General features: G+C 38.9%; 1 protein-coding gene across 2 annotated transcripts in view; it reads right to left on the bottom strand.

Moving 5' to 3' along the window:
• The window catches only part of LOC127617061 (follistatin-related protein 5-like), a 244,191-nt gene that overhangs the window by 152,401 nt on the left and 71,448 nt on the right, over nt 1-20,342 (bottom strand). For both annotated transcript variants that reach the window (XM_052088936.1, XM_052088935.1), the window contains exon 4: nt 571-819. In XM_052088936.1, coding sequence (XP_051944896.1) covers nt 571-819 — 249 coding nt within the window. The remainder of the gene's footprint in view (nt 1-570; nt 820-20,342) is intronic.

A 20,342-nucleotide genomic window follows, 5' to 3' on the forward strand; every position in this document is an offset into this window, starting at 1 on the left:
GATGGTTCAGTAACACCGGGTTCAAATAGACACTCCAAATAAAATCAATGGAGCCTTTTACCCTGCTGAGCCTTTAGCCCCGATGTACCATAATAGTAGAAAATTATTTAAGAATTTTTTTAATTATGTATACTCATATGAGATGAAGACTCTTTTCATATCATTCTTAGAAAAAAAGCTGCTTTATTCAGTCGAATATTGCTCTGTTTAACTCAATAATCTCATGTAAATAGACAGAATAAATTAATTATAGCTGACAGTGCACATTTTTAGAATGACAGATAACTGAGAATTTATGTTTTTGCATAATTCTGCATCTATGCAATATGCACTATATGCAATCCTAAATTCACAGTTACAGTGTATGGTTTGTTGCATTTTTATTATTTGTATTTGTCCTTTCTGTCCATTACCCTATTAGAACAGATTTTGGGGTTGCAACTCACCACTGGTTTCACAAACAATACACAGACAAAAAAAAGGGATCAGTCTTAGTGAAAGTGTGCAATTGGATCATGATAGACAGTCTACTAAATTGCAGGGCTTGCAAATATCATGCTGGCTTCATACCTTTGTAGAAACATTCCTCACTGTGCATGATGGTTATTCTCTGATGGGCCATGCAGGAGGCTCTGTGAAGTTCACAGTGGTTCTGGTAGAGTTTGCCATCAGATCCGCACACAAGTTTGTAATGTGGTTTGCAGCGCTCCAGACACTGGCACTCTCCTTCACCCGTTTCTCTGTCAACCACACAGTGCTTCCCCAAACCACAGTACTTATGTTCACAGGGTCCAGAGAAGCCATTTTGACTAAAGAACCCTGCAGAGACACATTAAAAAGAGAAGAATGCCAGTTTATAATAATGAAAATTTGTGTTCAATTACATGTTAGTTTTCTAAGAAGAGTAACGGTTGAGCAGTCAGATGGGTTCTTTAATTTACAGCTAATGTCTGAGACCACACTAAAAAATCTAGGATTCAAACTCGAAATAAAACCTGGTGATACGTTTAAAAATATTGAAGGTCTAAGTTGTGAAATTTTAAATAATACCAAGCTATAGAAAACCTTGGCTGCATAAGTAAGCTATAGGATGCTCTCTAATTTGTGAATGACTTGTTTGACTGCACTGGTCTCAGAACAGTATTAAATGCACCTTATTTTCATCTAAGCCTCTGAAAGCAACATTTTCCAGCTGTTGGATGCACCCATTGATTCTGAATGGTGATAACGCACAGTGAATATAGGATTTATATGCCAAGTCTGACTAAATGTCCTGGTACGAGGTCATTGTGTTTAACAGTGTACTGGTTCGCGTTAAAAAGCTGAAATTTTCAAAATGGCATATCGGATGAAACTAGAGATGTTACTGTTTTGACAGAAACAGATTGCAATGTACAAATTTAATGAGGTTTCTAACCAGATGTAGTTTTGTTGCCATTTCTCCTTAAAACAAACTACACTGAAATCTGAGCCATGGTGTTTTGTCATATGATTCCATGCATCAAAATTTAACCCTTTAATGACAGCCTAGAGTATCCTGAACTGAGATCAGTCAGTTTAAATTATGCATAGCATATAGCTAAGCCAAAACACATTGTCCTTGCATCAGGACGCAGAGTCACACAAGGTTAAACCAATTGGGGGACACACTAAAACAAATATCTCATTCATGTCAATATTTCGATTCTGAATATACAATTTGTAATGAAAAAAAAAAAACAAACAAAAAAAACATTTATAACAAGAAAAATTAAAAAAAGAAACATTTTCTAATTGATTTAAGACATTTGGACCTCACTTTTTACACGTTTGAACATATTTCCAAAACAAGTCAAAGTTGTAAAAGCATCCCAAAGGCCATCAAATTATTAGCTCTGTCAAAAAACAGTTTGCCCCCATTTCTCTGCTCTTGGCCAAGGTTAGCAGGGTTTTTGGAGGTTAAAAAGCATTTCCTTTCCATGGACGGTAGACCAGTCAGAGCCAATCAGTTGTAAACATATGTGACAGGCTAAGCTCTGGGATTACAGTGCTGAGGTAGGATAGAAAATAGTGTGCTACAGTCATAGTGCCTATTTTAACCATAGGTCAGCAGCCTAGGAGACTTCAGCCTCTGGAGCATTATTTTTCCAGCATGATGGTTGATTCTTTAAGAGTAAAGATTACTCTGAGAATGGCATCTTATTCAGCACATTGTTTCTCATGTAACTGATCTTAAATCTTGTGAAACTGTCTCTCAATTTCTGCTTCAGTTTTATCCTATAGTTGTAAACCTTGAAAGCTTCTTTTACAAACAGGGACACATTTTTAAAACACTTTCCAAAGGTCCATATCAAAGAATCAGAGTTTCCTTTGTCTTTCGATAATTAAGTTAATTGTACAGTGATGAAACCACACTGTACATTCAGAACTCACCTCAAAACTTCCTCCCTAGTGGAAAAAAGACAATTTATTAGAACTAAGCTGCAAAAACGACAGATGAATACATATCAGGGTTTTTCCTGGCTCAAAATGAGGCAGAGGTGGTACAGTACAATCCTGATCATGTGCACACATACACTTTTACCATGCCTTCCACTGGTTGAAGCAAACACAAACAAGCAGCATATTTTAGGTGTTCTAATAATTAGATGATTGAAGAAAATACTTATAGCATATTTAATTAAAAAAGATAACCTGTTCAACATTAACTAAATTAAATACAACATAACAGCTAATGTGTTCATTTATAGTTTAAATAACAGCAAACTTGATTAACCTCTTAAACTGATAATAAGATAATCTCTGATCTCAGGTATGTGGGTGGGTATGGTGGGAAGTAACAATGTGTAGAGAACAATTGGCCACTGTTTTACAGCTTGGATTGGACTGATAGCTTAGATTGATAGGTCTTGATTTACCATGCACAACTGAATCAGTGCTGGATCTGTTTTGACCTCACTCTGACCGTCTCTAAGATCTAAATAAGATGATAACTTTTGTTCCGCCTTCTCTCGAGACTTTATGTAAACAAAGTCATGCCCATGACCCTGGAAGCGGAACGTCACGCACTTATAAAAGCGGGCTAAACTTCCGGCTCGTTCTCTTTACATTTCTAGCCTCACACGTAGGAACTGAATAAATATTTTTTTTATTCACCATTCAATTAATAACCCAGGTGGTGCAGGTGTATTGTGTCCCTGTGAAATGTGGTGTTTTCTTACATATTTTTGTATTATTTAGTACCATTTCGCAATTCATGCTGCTATCACAGAGGATTTACAGAGTTGAAGCTTGTCACTCATTCTCACCATCACTACCTAGTCAGGAATGCGTTCCTCCACCTGGGCAAAAGGGTCATCCTGACAAAAGCGCCGATGATGCTGATGTATTATACAGTCAGTAGGAGGGAGCCAATGTGAGGAACCCCATTTGGATTCCGCCGAAGTGGATGAGAAATTGGCAGTGAAGGAGGATTTTTCAGCGAATACTCTTGTTGCTAGGGTATTTGGTGCAGCAAAGATTGTTAGTTTGCAGCCTTCTTTGCCTGATCCAGCTCCTACCAGGGGTGTCTAGGAAGGCATATCTCAGACGAATTCTCCACATTGCATTCCAGTGGCAGATGATTAAACCTCAATGTTGAGGACAGCATGGAATAAACCATCTCAATAGCCTCAATTCAATGCAGGCTGTAGACAGTTGGCCAATGCCCAATGCAAACTAGACTGGGTGACATGCTACCAGTAGAACAAGCAATAGCATCATGGACTGCTCTGGGAACATCTCGTGCATCTGCTAACCCTCGTTGTCCCAGAAAGGTGTGTGTGCGAAAACTGACATCATGATCCTTTAATGCCACTGCACATACAGCTTATACAGGCAATGCTTTGGCTATCCTCTTAGCAGCCCTAATGAAAACAGTAAGTGTGGATGATCAGGATTCTAAGAACCTTGTTGATTATGCTGTGGCAGCCCACTCACAATTGACACGTGATGTGGGGGAGGCAATGTTTTCTGCTGTTTTATGTTGTAGACAGATAAGGCTGGCGCAAACTAATAAATTTGCCAGTAATGCCCAGTCATGTATTTCATACAGATTCTCAGGTGGTGCTGGATAGGGCTGAGTGCTCCATTACAACCAGAGAAGCAGTTCACAAACCAGCTCCATTCTTCCGACAAAGATCTTGAGAAACTCAGAGGCTACAGCAACCTGCTTGGTGCCCTTCAATGCACAGCAGAATTGGTTTTATTCATCCAAGTTCATAGTTAAAAAAAGATGTGGTCATCGTCATGTTCTTGATCTCAGGCACCTCAACCAGTACTTAAAAATTATTCCATACAAAGATGGTTTTGCTGTCCATACGTGCAGGAGAATGGTTCACGTCCCTGGGCTTAAAAGACATGTGTTTCCACATTCAAATATGTCAGAGCACTGGCCTTTTCTCTGCTTTGCTTTTCAAGGCCAATCCTTTCAGTTCCAGGATCTACCATTTGGCCTGTCTTTGGCACAAGGGTTTTTACTCTGGTGATCTCAGCTGCCCTAGCTCCCCTTCAGTTGCAAGGTATCAAAATCCTGCCATATCTGGATGATTGGTTAATTCATGCTCCTTCTCTAGAGCAGGTGATCAGGAACAAGGAGGAGGTACTTGCGCTTATTCTGTCCCTGGGGTTCTCTAGGGAAGAAAGCAGTCTCTAGCTTCAACAGCAGGTAAAATTCCTGGGACTTTATTTCAATTCCATAACAATGGAAGCATGTCTCACTCCCCAGAGTATAGACAGCCTGGAGAAGGCATTAAGTCACTTCCAGAAGGGGAAACTTGTGACTGCTCACAGGGTTCAGAAACTGGTAGGACTGATGGTGGAAGATTATTTTCATCTTCATCCAAAAAAGGATAGAAGAACAAGGCTGTTTGTGACACAGGCCTGCATGCATTCGCCTTAACTCCATTGGAGGGACAAGGATTTCCTCTGCAGGGAAACCGCACTGGGCAATCTTCCTCATAGAAGATCAGTAATAACAGATGCATCTCTGACAGGCTGGGGAGCCATTTGGGAAGGCAGGTCAGAGCCTTGGTCATCAGAACTCATAAATGTGCTCGAACTGAAGGCTGTTCATCTTGCTCTCAAGGGCCGGTTACCATTTTTACGCCACAAGCACGTGCTAGTGAGAACGGACAGTACCTCTGCAGTTTACCACATAAATCACCAAGGTGGGACGAAATCACTACGCTGTCTCCAGGTGGCAATGGATCTGGGATGAACATGGCCACGACTGTCCTCATTGAGAGCAATCTACATCCTGGGTGTGACAAGCAGCCGACATTTCCAGAACAGGGACTCTCCCTGGAGAGTGGCGGTTACACAAAAAGGTAATAGCCCGAATTTGGGCCTGATATAGGACAGCTCAGATCTTTTTGCCTCCAGGGAGACGACCCATTGCCTGGGATGGTACTCCCTCATGGTACAAGAAAGCAGCTTAGGCCTGGTGGATCTTCGGTCCCAAATAGACGGGCAGATTTGGCATCCAAACCCAATGGCACTGTGCTTGTGGTTACGGCCTCTGCAGAGTCTGTCTCTCAACAGCTAGATGAAACTCTACGTGAGACATTCAATAACGCCAGAGCTCCATCTACTCATGTTAATTACTGCATAAAGTGGAGAATTTTTTTCAGAATGGTGCTTGGGCATGAATGTTGATCCAAGAACCTGCTCTGTGCCACTTGTCCATGGATTCCAGCAGTCTCAAATGGACCAGGGCAAAGCAGCCAGTACAATCAGGGTGTATGCCTCCTCTATTTCAGCATCTCATGGGGGAGTTGATGGTCAGCCATTAGGCCGATATCCCTTGGTATGTCAGTTTCTGAAGAGAACTCGGATTTGCCTTTCGGAGATTTGCCTTTCGTACTAGACTCTTTCACTAAGCCCCCATACGAGCCCATGGCTTATGCAGATTTAAAAGCTTTGTCTCTTAAGACAGATTTTCTCTTGGCTATATGCTCTGCTAAAAGGGTAGGACAATTGTGTGCTCTATCCACTAGTGATGATTGTTTACATTGGTGGCCAGATGACACTGGGGTGACACTCTAGTCCAATGCTGCCTTTTTACCAAAATAACTTAATCCTCAATTTCAACTCCCTTCACAGGCATAACAGCAGAGTTTGCTCACCCTATGTAAATTTTACTCGGACTTTGAGGAAGTCTCATTCTCAGCTTTTTGTTTGCTATGGAATGTCCATACTGGGGTTGCCATTTTCTAAGCAATGTTTGTCACATTGGTTGGTTGACGTTATTTACCGTGCTTATACATAAAGATGGTTGCCAGTTCCTATGGGAATATGGGCCCACTCAACAAGAAGTGTAGCAACTTCATGGGCCGTACTAAAAGGAGCTCATATGGGGGAAAATTTTGCTGCAGCATCATGATCTACACCATGTACATTCACAAAATTTTACAGAGTTGACTTAACAAGTGCAATAACTGTCAGCACTGCAGTTTTGATGTCTGTTACCCAGAGAAGGTTTGAATAGTTTGGATTCTGCAGTTCCTCGTGACCCTGTTGACATGAGTCATCCTATTTAGACCGTAGTGATGGTCAGAGTGAGGTAAAAACAGATTGTAAGTTATGAATATAACTATGGATCTGTGAGACCGAAGGTTGACCGTCACTATCCTTGGCACTCGGAACACTAAGGCGTTCAAGGTAAGAGAATGAGCCGGAAGTTTAACCCGCTTTTATAAGTGCGTGACATTCCGCTTCCAGGGTCATGGGCATGACTTTGTTTACATAAGGTCTCGAGAGAAGGCGGAATGAAGGTTATCATCTTATTTAGACCGTAGTGACGGTCATCCTTCAGTCTCACAGATCCATAGTTATATTCATAACTTACAATCTTATTACTTGTTACTTCTCAAGCAGTACTTCTCTTGCTTGGTTTAAATCTTTTCTCTCTGATCGCACTCAGTTCGTTAAATTGAAAAATTTTCATTCACAGTGCTCTCCAGTTACTACTGGTGTTCCACAGGGATCTGTCATGGGCCTTTTGTTATTTATAATATATCTTCTACCTCTCAGCTATATTTTTAGGAAATTTGGAATCTACTTTCACTATTATGCAGATGACACCCAGCTCTATCTGTCCACCATACCAAATTCTTCTCTCCTACTGTCTTCCCTTCATAACTGTTTACTTGAAATACAATCATGGTTGTCTTGTAACTCTCTCAAACTCAATAATAATAATAAAACTGAGTGTGGAGCGGAGGGGGGTGGGGCCGGGTCGAAATATCACGCGCCTGGTCCCCAATCGGCCTGATGAGGCGCGTGATATTCCAACCCGGCCAGCCCCCCTCTGCTCCACACTGAGGTTCTTCTTGTAGGTACTAAGGCTAATCTTGCCAAATCAAAAAGTTTTGCTCTGACCATTGACAATTCCACTGTACTTCCCTGTTTGAAAGTTAAGAGTCTGAGTGTCATTCTGGATAGCACTCTTTCTTTTGAAGCACATGTTAATAATATTACCCGGTCTGCTTATTTCCACTTGTGCAACATAAATCGTCTTCGCCCCTCCATCTCAATTCACAGCACTGCCACTGTCGTACATGCTCTGTTCACGTCCCACTTGGATTATTGTAATTCCCTTCTATTTGGTCTACCACAAAAACTTTTTGTTGTGATACATTCGGTCTGACTTCTATGGGGTCCAGATCCTTTAGCAGTGCTGCTCCACAACTCTGGAACTCTTTACTGCCAGATATCCATATTTGTGATCGTCTTTCCACTTTCAGGTCCCTCCTCACAACCCACTTTTTTAAATTAGCTTACTACAAATAACTCTTATTTATGAAGGTGTATATATATTCCTATGATAATGCAAATGTTTATATGTAATTTTAGGTTTTTTATATTTTATGTTCTCTTATTATACACTTTTGATTATGTCTGTAAGGTGTCCTTGAGTCTCTAAAGGTGCTTATAAATAATGTATTATTATTCTGGTATATTTTGGCATTCACAAATGTAAGTAGTTCTTAGGTTCAGTAAAACTCTCAGATCACTTTTTGGACTTTTGATAAAAAAGGCTATCTTGGTTCAGAATGCCATAAATCAAGATTATGCATGGGTATTATTATTCTGGTATATTGTGGCATTCACAAATGTAAGTAGTTCTTAAGTTCAGTAAAACCTTCAGATCACTTTTTGGACTTTTGATAAAAAAGGCTATCTTGGTTCAGAATGCCATTTTGCATTTTTGAGAAAATCAAGATTATGCATGGTTAGTCATTTTTAAGTTACTGAAATAAGGCCACGAAACACATAATATATTTTCTAGACTCCAGTTTTTGCTCACAAAATTAACTTTTGTGAGCCACTTTTTGCATTAGAAAGGCCGTATCGGATCACGCTCTTCTTCTGGGGTAAATTCACAGCGCGTCTTCTTCCAAAACGATAATGAGCTCAAACGGGAAAGACTTTACCACTCGTTGGTTTCATATGCAATCAGAGAATATTTGTTTTCAATTTAAATTGGTTAATTTAAAAGTAGACAATTCAAGCTTTCAATAGACCTATTTCTCATGTCTGTGAGGCAAGTATATGCAGAGTTTGGGTTCATTTTCGTGACGTGCTCCTGACAGAAATTCACAGAGACCGATGTTTTGCGGTTATTTTGAGTGTACACAAATAAAAGTAAACCTTTTATAGTTTCGATTGATGTCTTACTCTTATCTGTATAACCAAAAATAAAGGAAAATTTATTTCTGCTGTTATCAGGGAAAAAGTCAGGTGAACATGCCGGCGCCTCCAGTGACCACAAAGGATTATGTTATCAATATAAAAAAACAACTCAAACAAGAATAATTCAAAATTGAATTTTGGGGGCATTTCTGACCCTGCAATACGCTATTTTGAGCAAACACCTGATTAGCTTGCTTGTCGTTAAGCTTAATGGAAGGCTATTGCCTAAGTTCTGCTGACTCTATGGAGATTTTTTTTTTATAGCGGTTTAATTTCACAGCAGTGGCAAACAATGTCGGAGTTTAGGGCAAACATTATCCTTACCCTGACAGTCAGAGGCTGCACGAAATTTGATGGAGGTGTCCGCCTCATAATTCTCTATGCACACTTTACTGCCCACATTTGCAAATCAATGATGCCTATTTTGTATTGTCAGTCTGATCTTAACAATTTGAGTGACTTATGTTTTATAAACCTGTCACTATGTTACATGATGGTAATGCTATAGGCTGTTTCAATGAGGCTATGGAAGGATTGGACAATTAAAGACTAAACTGGATATGCAGCTCATAAGGGAATATAGCAAAGAGTTCTGAATATAATTTAAATTAATATTGCTGTAATAATGGCACAGCAGTAAATTAAATATATAAATTAAAGAATAAATAAATTGTTTGTTTAAATTTAGGGATTAGAAAGTGTAGAAAATGGTCATAAAAAATACATTAAGATGTGTATATTTGGCACACAAAATTACTAACATTACTTCTGGGGAAAAGTTAACCAAATTGTACAAAATGAGGTCTTTAAAATAAGGGGAGTTGAGAACAATCTGGCGAATGTTCTATTATGCCACACAATTGATTTGTATTTGTGGTGTGCTTGGACAACCAGTTAAGGTACCCTGCAAAGAAAGTGATGATATGCAGGCCATTATGGGCTTCTGATGAAATATGTATGATTATAATAAAATGTAGTTCCGGTTCCAGCATGCTTCCCTTTATTATCAATTACAGAGAGATGTGAGCTCCACTCCTCATTCATCTGGTGATTTCATAAATATTCCAAATTGAAAATGTGCAGTCACGTTTCAGTTCTCAGTTTACTTGTTATACAAAGACATTTGCATCTGCGTATAGAAGATTAATAAATGAAGTTTGTAAGAATAATAATTAAATTCTCTTTAAAAATGAAGAACAGTTTGTAGGTTTTCCTTGTGAAAAGTATAAGGAAAACGTTTGAACATGTCTTGCTAAAAAACATAATGGAGCTGCACAATTATGACAAATCAAAGTTGTCTGTTATTTCTGCTGATCATATAATTGCAATCATTGATTTTAATTACTAATTGTGTGTGTGGGTGGGGGGAGGGCACCTGCATATTATTCATGTCAGCTTCACATAGAAAATAAAATGAAAACTATATTCCCAAATTACGCTATTACGTTGTATATATACACTGTTGTACTATTCAGTGAATTGTGTTCAGTAAGATGGTGCGTAAATTTACATTTTCATATAAAACGACAATGTTAGTTTTGTCGTTCTGTTTGCTTAAAGTGTGTGTTGGTTGTTACACCGTCTAGATTGTAAGCAAGCAGTGAGACCACTAGTGAATCCGCTTTGGTGCTAAAGCTTTATATTATTTTTATTATTATTATTATTATTATTATTGTTATTTTCAGCTAAGATGCTTCTTCATCCATCCCACTGCTTCATACTTGCTCGTTTGGACAAGTTTTTGTTACTCTTATTTGCATACATGTGCACACGTGTGATGCAACTGAAGTACTTTTGCTGCCTGAATGAATTATTGTTTGATCTTGAGTTCAAGACCTTTTTAGATGTGTCTAATTAAATGATGACCTCTTTTCATCAAGTACCACATAATGAAGACCATCTGACTGCCGGTTGCTCTTATATAAAGAGAAAATTGGCTTTCGCCGGCAGGGAGTTAAGCCAAGAGAGTTTGTCATTTGCATGCACTCACTGTGCATTGCTGTGACCACAGTGACTTCAAAGACACATTCAGTCCCAACGATTTGTTATTGATGAGTCAGCTTTTCAAAGAGAGAAGAGAAAAGTAGAAGGAGAGAAATAAATCTCGATTCTGATGAAGGGTTTGGGTGAATGTAAGGTGTTTCCGCTTTCATCTCCCTACCATCAGACTTGGGATAAATTCCCACAGCAGCAGAATACAGCTGTCAGACCTGATTTAGAATGTTAAATATGGTTTTCTTCACATAGAGTTGAGTTATGAACGAGAGGGAAAATTGCAAGTGACTCCTTAATACAAATCTTTGAGGGTAAGTTTGATTAGTGTGCAGTCTGAACGATTGCATTTCAAAAATATAAATAAGCTTTCAAAGCTGTTGTTTAATTAAGATTGCTCCTCAATTGAACACGTTTATATAACGCTATATCACTATATAGTGATAGGTCTTCCCAGTATTAAGTCACCATTTTTGATATTGACTTTAGTCACTGTCACTGTAATTACCGGCATTATTCATGGCTATCACGAGAATGACAGGGGCTTGTCCTTGTTTATTTGTTCATATGCTCCTGTAAGCTTTTGTATGAACAGGACAATTCGAGTAAATACAACAGAGCAATGTAAATAGAAAAGTTATCAATCACATGAAAGTATCCAAAACTGAGCTTCACAGATGGGGGAAATAAAGGGGATAAAAATAAATGAATAAAACGTCTGGAAAAATCAATGCTTGAACTGAGGTAACAGTACAGTAGAATTGTGAGTCAAAAAGAGAGCAAACAAAATGCTGACAGCAGAGAAAAGACAAAAACAAAAAATTCTTGAGGAGAAAAGATCAAGTGAAATGTTGGTGTTCGTGGGGTATCTATTCCCGTACCTGACACCAGAAGCCAAGCCATGACAGAGCAATAACTGAGCTCTTGTTATCAGACTGCCATTCTCCTAGCTGGTCTCATAACAGAGTGTCAGTGCTGATTATGATAGATCCATGACATGCAGCACAAGACACAAGCACAGCATCAGCACAATGCACACATGCCGTTTCTCCATACAGATATACAGACAAAGACTTCAAGACAAAATAAATAGACAAACACATGAGTTTGTCTGTACTTAAGAACATTTTATGTATTTGTAAATGACAAAACAGTTGAGAATGTTTTTAATATCTTAGCTTGTAGACATCTTTCCACACAAATACATTTATAATTAGGTTCATCTCAGCCTAATGTTTTCCAAGATGGCTAGAGCTGGTTAAACTAGTGAAATGCACAGGCCTTGGCATGGACAGTAGTGGAAGGATGAAAAAAGGGCATTGATTTTTTTTTTTTTTTTTTAAGAGCAGTAATTACATATACCTAATACATTTATTTGCATTTTGAGTTTTTAATTTTAACATAATATTTCCTTAATCACAAATAATAGCCAATTTTGTTCTTTTTCCTCAAAAAAGAACCATGGTATTACATTTGTTTATTTATTTATTTATTTTCAGAAATGGTCTGTGATCACATCATGTTTTTAACATACTGTAAGTCATAGTAAAACCATGGCATTTTTTAAAAGAACCTTGGAGTACCATGTATTATGCATATAATAATCATTCTGTATCATAGTATTACCTTGGTAACAGCACATTGTCTTCTTTGTTAGGGCTCTAACATTTTTCTTGTCTCGTCACTCATTTTACTTTCTCTCATCTCTATCCCTCACTTTATCCTGTCACCTCTGATGCTTCTACTCTGACCTCATCATCCTCTTTATATAACTGACACGTCTCATATTACGTCTCTTTATTTATTTTAATATTAGTGTTATTTTCTGTATTCTGTCATTAACACAGTATTTATAAATATAAAGGACCTTACAGCAATAATATGGCAGAACCATGGTGTCAGGATGGTTCTATGGTTTTGAATATTTACCATGGTCAACTACATGTCTAAAAAATGGTAATACCATGGTAGTTTTCTGAAAGTGATTAGTCTAATGGCTTAATAGTTCTAAATTCTAGCTCCCATTCTAATTGATAAATCTGTCTATACTGCATGTGCGCAATGTTGGAAATTCGGTAACAATCAAGTACTTTTTATCTGACCTGTTACTAATCTGAGGTAACAGTACCTCGATGTTCTATTACATTGACAACACTTGGCACTTTTAAAGTCTGTATGAAAGCTTTCAACTTATCACTCACACCAACAGCTTACATGAGCAGTAAAACAGCAAACCTTCCAAACCTTTGTTTAAACCCATGGGCATTGTCTCTTGCGTTTTAAAACCGCACCATAGTTTCATGCTCTTCCACGAAAGGCGCGAGTCTCAAGCCATCTGATGTTTTTAGCACAGCTGCCATTCCTTTGGTGATTCTGGGTAATGTCATCAACAATACTCTGCAGCTTTCCGCTCTGCTCACTGCAACCCTTTAAGAAACCTCTGTGGACTCTGCCACTCAAACGGAGGAAACAAACCTGGATGAACAATGCTTCAAACTCCTCATGAAAGACAACATGGCAACAACACACTGCATTCTCCTGGTTGCTATTACTTCTCCATCTGCTTTCTCTTTTCTGACTACTTTACGATTAATTTATACAAACCAAATCTCTCCTGGAATCATTTGCTGGAGAGCAGAATAAGATATCACAAAACAGTAGTTCTCCACACAGACTATGGGGTGTGGAAAAGAGCTGTATTTATAGAACACTTTGCTATGGGAAAGGCGGAAAATACTTAGTTTGATGTGCTGCCAGATTTGCATTCATTAAACACACTGCTGTACGATCACTGAGCACGACAATACACGTCTCAGCACTGGCTAAATTAAAGCAAGAGACAGTTGCATCTTGAGCGTAATGATCTGCGAACTGCTCCCTCCAAGACATGTCAGGTTGAATCAGTTGTGGCATTATTTTTCATTTATCATTTTATTTTCCTTTATTACCTGACACAGATCAGCTCTAATAAATCCGCAGAATGGAATGAGAGCAGTCACAAACTGGTATCAGAAGTAGTAGTAAGAAAATGTTAATAAATGCAAATAATGTACAATTGAATAATGCACTTGTCACTAATACAATCAGGGGTAAAAGTTTGACCTTTTGATGACTGATTTTCATTTCATAAAAAAATATTTACAGCATGAGCCTCAAACTAAAAACTGTTAGTTTAAACTGTTAGAATAAAATAAAGTTGAAATTTATTTTAATTATTTTTATTTTATATTTATTAATTTTAATGATAATATGAATATTTACTGGCACAGATGTACAGATATTGGTGCATGGACAGACCTTTTAGGAGTTGAGTGACTTATCTCCACTTCATATCTAGCATAAAGCTCTGAATGTAGAGTAATGACACCTTAGATTATTTTCCTTGACACTGCACATTTCTCCTTTCAGATCAAGTAGTTAGACATCACATTTAAAGACCAGAAAGATCACCAGCTTGATTTAATTTAATGGTCAGTTCCACTTTCTAGCAAAGGTCTGGAGGTGCACTTGCGTTTCGTTGCGCTTTGTTGCATTGCTTTGGTTTTTTGGCTCTTCAGCTGGGCCAGTAGACAGTTCTGGTTGATCTCCATCAATGATTTTGGATGCCGGTGTTCAGTGCTGGAATGATTAGATTGGGATTTGAAGCGAGGCCTCATGCAAGGGAGACTCGCAACTCCACATCACGTGTGAACTCCTTGGAAATCTTTGTTCCAAGCTTTCCTGAACTCTACATTGTGCGGAACCTGGGCAGAGGGGCGCCAAAGCGAATCCAGACGAAGAAGGTCTTGTTTGTCCTAGGAGGGGAGGTTTTGTTGATTTGAGGTTGGCTGTACCCCAAAGGTGTCTTTAGCCAGTCAGCAGTGTCTTTCCTTCAAGATCATTAATTTATGGCCCAATATGTATGAAGATTTCTGTTTCCCGCTCTCCCCTACCCATTTTAAATGAACTGCTCGTGACGGAGGGGATCATGCATGGAGCGGTGAGCCCGGCTGCAAAATGAGGGGGCTGGAATAAGAGAGTTTTGAATATTGAATAACTGAGTGTTGGCGATCCAACGCTCAGAGTGCTTCGTCTGTGCCATTATATTTGGGGGGATTCTATCAGGAGATGCAGGATATTTAAACTTGTTTTTTCTTTCACCTGTTTTGTGGATCATGTGGGCGTTCTGGCGAGAGAAGAGATGCACACTACTATCTTTTCTCAATTTTTCAATGGTGGCATGGATGTCGCTCTTTTTAGACCTTTCAGAAATGTACAGTCCAACCATGAGCATCGTGTTAAGGAGTCTAGGAATGCCTTTGTGCCGCCTCCTAAATGAATCGAGGTAAGCAAACGCCCCATGCCTAAAAATAGGTTTACACACAAGCCATACATGCTTGCTGTGTAACAAAGGGTGAGGCCCCATTCAGTGAACGAAATTGGACTATATAAACGTATCCGTTTCTCCCCTCCTTGCCCTCCGGCCAGTATCAGGACGAGGTTACTGTTGTATATGCCTCAAACACCCGACATCCAGAATATGGTTCCTCCGCAGCTTGCTCTGTGGTGTGAACATTAAAAAAACGCTTCCCAAATTCAGCCTCTTCATGCACTTGACAACAGTGACTGATACGTTTTTTTACTCAAGACGGCACTGCTAGTTGCATTGGCATCGTTTAAGAGAGTCAGTGATTTGCATGCCCTGTCGGTCAATACACTGTATATGGATTTTGCATCAATGTTTTCAAAAGTTGTGTTAAGAACTTGTTTGGGCTATTTGCCCAAGGTTATTTCTATGTTGTTTAGCTCGCAGACATTTTGGTCTTTGAACAAAAAATAAAATTATTGATGGTGATGATTTTATTCCTTAACTATATTTTAAACTAATAGCTATATCTAACATTGAGCAAACAAAATACCATTACATGGCAACATTGTTTAACTTTAATCACCCGAGAAGATCTGCTGTTAGAAGATCTGTGCTATTAAGCAACTATGCAGATCCAACTTTAAATCTGACTTAAGTACAACCCACAAGGAACTCCACATAAACTATAAGTGTAAGAACATCCTGCAGCTAATGAGCAGCCAGATGTAGATACAGTTATATACTGCTTTCCCATTAAGCAGGGTACGTTGTATTCAATATAAAGCAATGCAATGGCAAAGTCATTGTTACCAGATCAATTCAATCTCAGGAGGTGGGATCATTGATATCTGTACAATGAGGGGAGTTAAAACCCATTAAAATGCAGCCATCATTTGGTCCCACTGAGTTATGCTATTTGTGAGGCACTACCACCCTCCACTAATTGTACACCCTGCAGAAAACTCCCCTGCTAATTCTAAGTATTAATATGAAGCATTTTTTTACTCAGCCATTGAACAACTCCACAGATGACTGAATATCACTATGAGCAATCTATATTTCTAGTTGTTTTTTATGGCTTATCCTTTTTCTCGGGTTTTAATTAGTATCTTGTAGATTGATTGAGATTAATGGTTTGATTGGCATTCATTTCATATCTCATCTGTCCTTAACTACTGTAGATGCATATATCATGGCATGTTTGAAAGAGAAGAAATATTTTTAATAACGGATGGTGAGAGGCTGCAAAGACCAAAAGGTGTTGCTGCCTTTGTAGATTTTGGAACAAAGCCATCAATTTAAAGCATCATGGGAGCCCTTCCAATGAGAAAGCTATCCAAAAGGTAGGCAGCAGGATTATGCAAGATTATGCTGCCTTCTAAGATCCATTCTTTGGACACAAGGCTACATCGTGTATCAGTAAACAAAATCCATCCAAGATGGGGATGAATTTTGAGACTTCACTTCAATTAAAAATGTGCTGCTAACATTAGCTCTAATTAAAATGGACAGTTTTATCTTATTTTTGTGTCTGTAAATGTTTTTTAGCATATCACTTTGTTAGCTTAGCAACAAGCTAATGCCAAACTCTAGTGAAATCAATTGTTAGTCAAGTTCCCTGTGCAGAGCGCTATTTGTGTGACACAAGTTGCTACCTATGTAGAGCGTTCCAAATCTGTCACCTTCATCTCAAGGTTCCTATTCAGTTAAGAACTAGAGAGAGAGAGAGAGAGAGAGAGAGAGAGAGAGAGAATGATGAGGAAGTGCAGATACTGTAAAATACAAACCACAGGCTGATCATGTCATATATTATTTCAAGAGGGGAACCAAAAAGACAGCTTACATTTCTGCACTACCAGTCGCCAGAACATAACCATTAGACCCAAATTAGCTAAAGAGACAAATATCACCTGTCCCATTTATTCATCTCTGCCATTCCTTTAGCTATCTATTTTTATAGCCTGCCATCACTGCAGTTTACTTTACTGAGTTGACAAGATTCTGTCTTGGCCAGATGCACCAGAACTGCATCAGTTGAAAAACAGAGACAGGACACTTTAAGCTCCACAGTGGAGAACAATGGAGGACACCTAGGAAGCCAGATGCTACTTTGTCTGAAATTGTTTTATTAGTTGTTCATGAGGGCAGTTTCTGTGTTTCCAGCTGAACGCTAAATAAGCGTTAGCAAACTTAGAATTATGCTAAAATTGGCCTTTGTCTTGGAAGACTAGTGTGAACCTTTGCATGAAATCATATTTATTTAAATTTTTTTGGCAATTTCAAGCACTGTAGCATTGTATAGCCGTCATGCCAAAATTTGATTGATTGATGAATTTCAAGAGAAAGGTGCTTCTTTTTTGCCATTTTTGTCCTAATACCTTAACCTGTTGATATGCAATTGCACGCACGTGATAGTGACGTCACTCTGCTTACATATAATATATAATTTACTGTCTATAAATGTAATTAATGTTAACAAATTATACATCTTTTCAAAGGTCTAAGCGTTCAACATTGATATCCGATCTCTGTTTTACGATAGCAATGCTCCAGAAACAGCAATTTGGTTATTTGTGCCAAGAGTACAAATTAAAACGTGCAATATCAAAATGGGACTTCTTAACTTTTTATGAAAATGCTATCGCCAGATGAATCCAGTTCGCCACACTTAGGTCAATTGTCCATAACAAACATGCATTGAAAAACATCCAAAAGCTCTTTTTGAGAAATATTTATATATTCTCCATTTTTACATGAGATCTCACCTGAAAGAATTACCCTTCGTCATCGTTCTTCAACAAACTGTGCAATCTGAGCAGCATTCATGTTGTAAAACTGTATATTATCTGTATATAAATTTTTTTTAAATGGGGTGTAGTTTTTATTCATAATAGCCAAGCAGTGCAGTCAGATTTTGTTTCGTCTAGAGGCGGAGCCTTAATTATACCCTGTACAGCGGCAGCAATATTTCAGAGAAAAAAGCTTGCAGGAACCTAATTTTTTGTTAGAGTATCTTCAAATTTGAAACATAACTTCTTTAGACGTGTGGCTTTGAGAACATTGTATTTCTGGTTTGTCTTGGTACTTTTACTTTTGTTTTTTTAGATTATAAAAACAAAAATTTCCATTACTATAAACTTCAGCTTCTCTAACTTTAAAAAATCATAACATATTTTAATTCTTGGGAAATAAAGCTCAAAGTGTCTTCTTTAAGATACTACAACTGTGTCCATACTCTGAAGGGTCCAGTAAATACAACCATTTAAGTTCAGGTATGTCATTTTCATAAAATTGTATACTGTGGCAACTCATAAACAAACACAAAGACAATATTAAGCTTCATTTAACGAACCAAATAGCTTTCAGCAGTGTTTGATATAATGGCAAGTGATTTTCTAGTTCCAAATTAGCAATTAATTTTTATTAGCAACATTTAAGGTGTTGGAATGATGGCTGCTGGAAATGGAGCCTGTCTAGATTTGATCAAATTACTTTTTTCAAATAGTGGTGGTGCTGTTTTTTTTTTACATCAGTAATGTCCTGACTATACTTTGTGATCAGCTGAATGCCACTTTGCTGAATTAAAGTTCCAATTTCCTTCCGAAACAGTAAAATCTTTACATTATTCCAAACTTTTGGTCGCCAGTGTATATGAGTTTTTGCACTAAGTGGGGATATTAAAAACACTCTCAGTATGTGAAAAGAGGTGTCAGGTTGTTCTCTCAATGTGGCTCAGACAACATCTGTTAGGAGCAACAACAGAAGCATTCACCTCCCATATGAGTTATATATATATATCAACAAAAGCTACCTACCAATCTTAAATCTAAACCAAACTGATAGTGTCTTAAAAATCACATTTGAGATGCAAAATGTAATTGCTTAAGAAACTTTGGACTCACCTCTCGACTAACAGTATGTGTGTTTCAGGATTTGTAGCCTGATCATTTGCATCACCAGTGCAATGCTCTATCAAGAGCAAAATGATTGTGTGAGGAATAGGGCAAAAATTGAGTCTTTATGAACTGATAATCTGCCATTTTATTTGTAATTTTTGTGAAAGGGAATAAAAGCCTGTGACAGGGCGGAGAGCAGGGCCGGGACATGATTCCACACACCCGGCCCCTAATCAGGCTAATCAAGCTTCCGAGAGGGATAAAGCCTGACGTGGGTCATTTGCCAATCACAGGGTTGGTGGTTCGATTCCCGGCCCACATGACTCCACACGTCGAAGTGTCCTTGGGTAAGACACTGAACCCCAAGTTGCTCCCAATGGCAGAATAGCACCTTGCATGGCAGCTCTGCCATTAGTGTGTGAGTGTGAATGGGTGATTGGGACACAGTGTAAAGCGCTTTGGTAACCTCTAAGGTTAAAAAATGCGCTATGTAAGTGCAGACCATCAAGCTGCAGTGCGAGAGAGAGAGAGAGAGAGAGAAAGAGAGAGAGAGATTTACGGACAGCTGTCCGACACCTTTGTGTGTTTGTCTTTTTGTATAGTTCTTCATTAAACTGTTATTTATATCGTCAAGCCGGTTCTCGCCTCCTACTTTCCATTAATCCCTTTAAAAGCCATTGGGCTCTGTTTCCATGAGCATGCAAAGCGCAGCGCCATGCGCAAGGACTGTGTACAACGTCTTATCCAACTTTCGAGAAAGCACTAATTCTAATCACCCTTTTATTCAGACATGATAGAGCTTGTCCCTCCAGCCGAGATGAAGAAGGGTTTCTACAGCCCTTACTTGATCATACCCAAAAAATGCGGTGGCTTGCGAGCGATGCTGGACTTTCGAGTTTTTGAAAGGGCCTTGCACAAACTCCCTTTCAAGATGCTCACACAGAAACACATTCTAACATGCATCCAGCATCAGGATTGGTTCGCAGTGGTAGACCTGAAGGACACATACTTCCATGTCTCTATCTTGCCTCGACATCAACCCTTCCTATGGTTCACATTCGACGGCCAGACATATCAGTACAAGGTCCTCCCCTTCGGCATGTCCCTGTCCTCTCACGTCTTTATGAAGGTCAGCAGCCCTTGCCCCGCTAAGGGAAGTTACGGCATGGAGTGAAGACTCGGTCTCAATGACAGCACGCCTCACCAACGAGCGCGTGCAGTCTGTGCTGAAATGCCTTGCCTTGTTCAAGCTAGGCACAGCGGTTCCTCTAAAACAATTCCGGAAGCTCCTGGGGCATATTGCATCCTCCGGGGCGGTTGCGCCGCTGGGGTTGATGCATATGAGACCACTTCAGCACTGGCTTCAACTTGAGTCCCGAGATGGGCATGGCGCC

The sequence above is a fragment of the Xyrauchen texanus genome, chromosome 23 (assembly GCF_025860055.1).
Source record: "Xyrauchen texanus isolate HMW12.3.18 chromosome 23, RBS_HiC_50CHRs, whole genome shotgun sequence".
NCBI lineage: Eukaryota > Metazoa > Chordata > Actinopteri > Cypriniformes > Catostomidae > Xyrauchen > Xyrauchen texanus.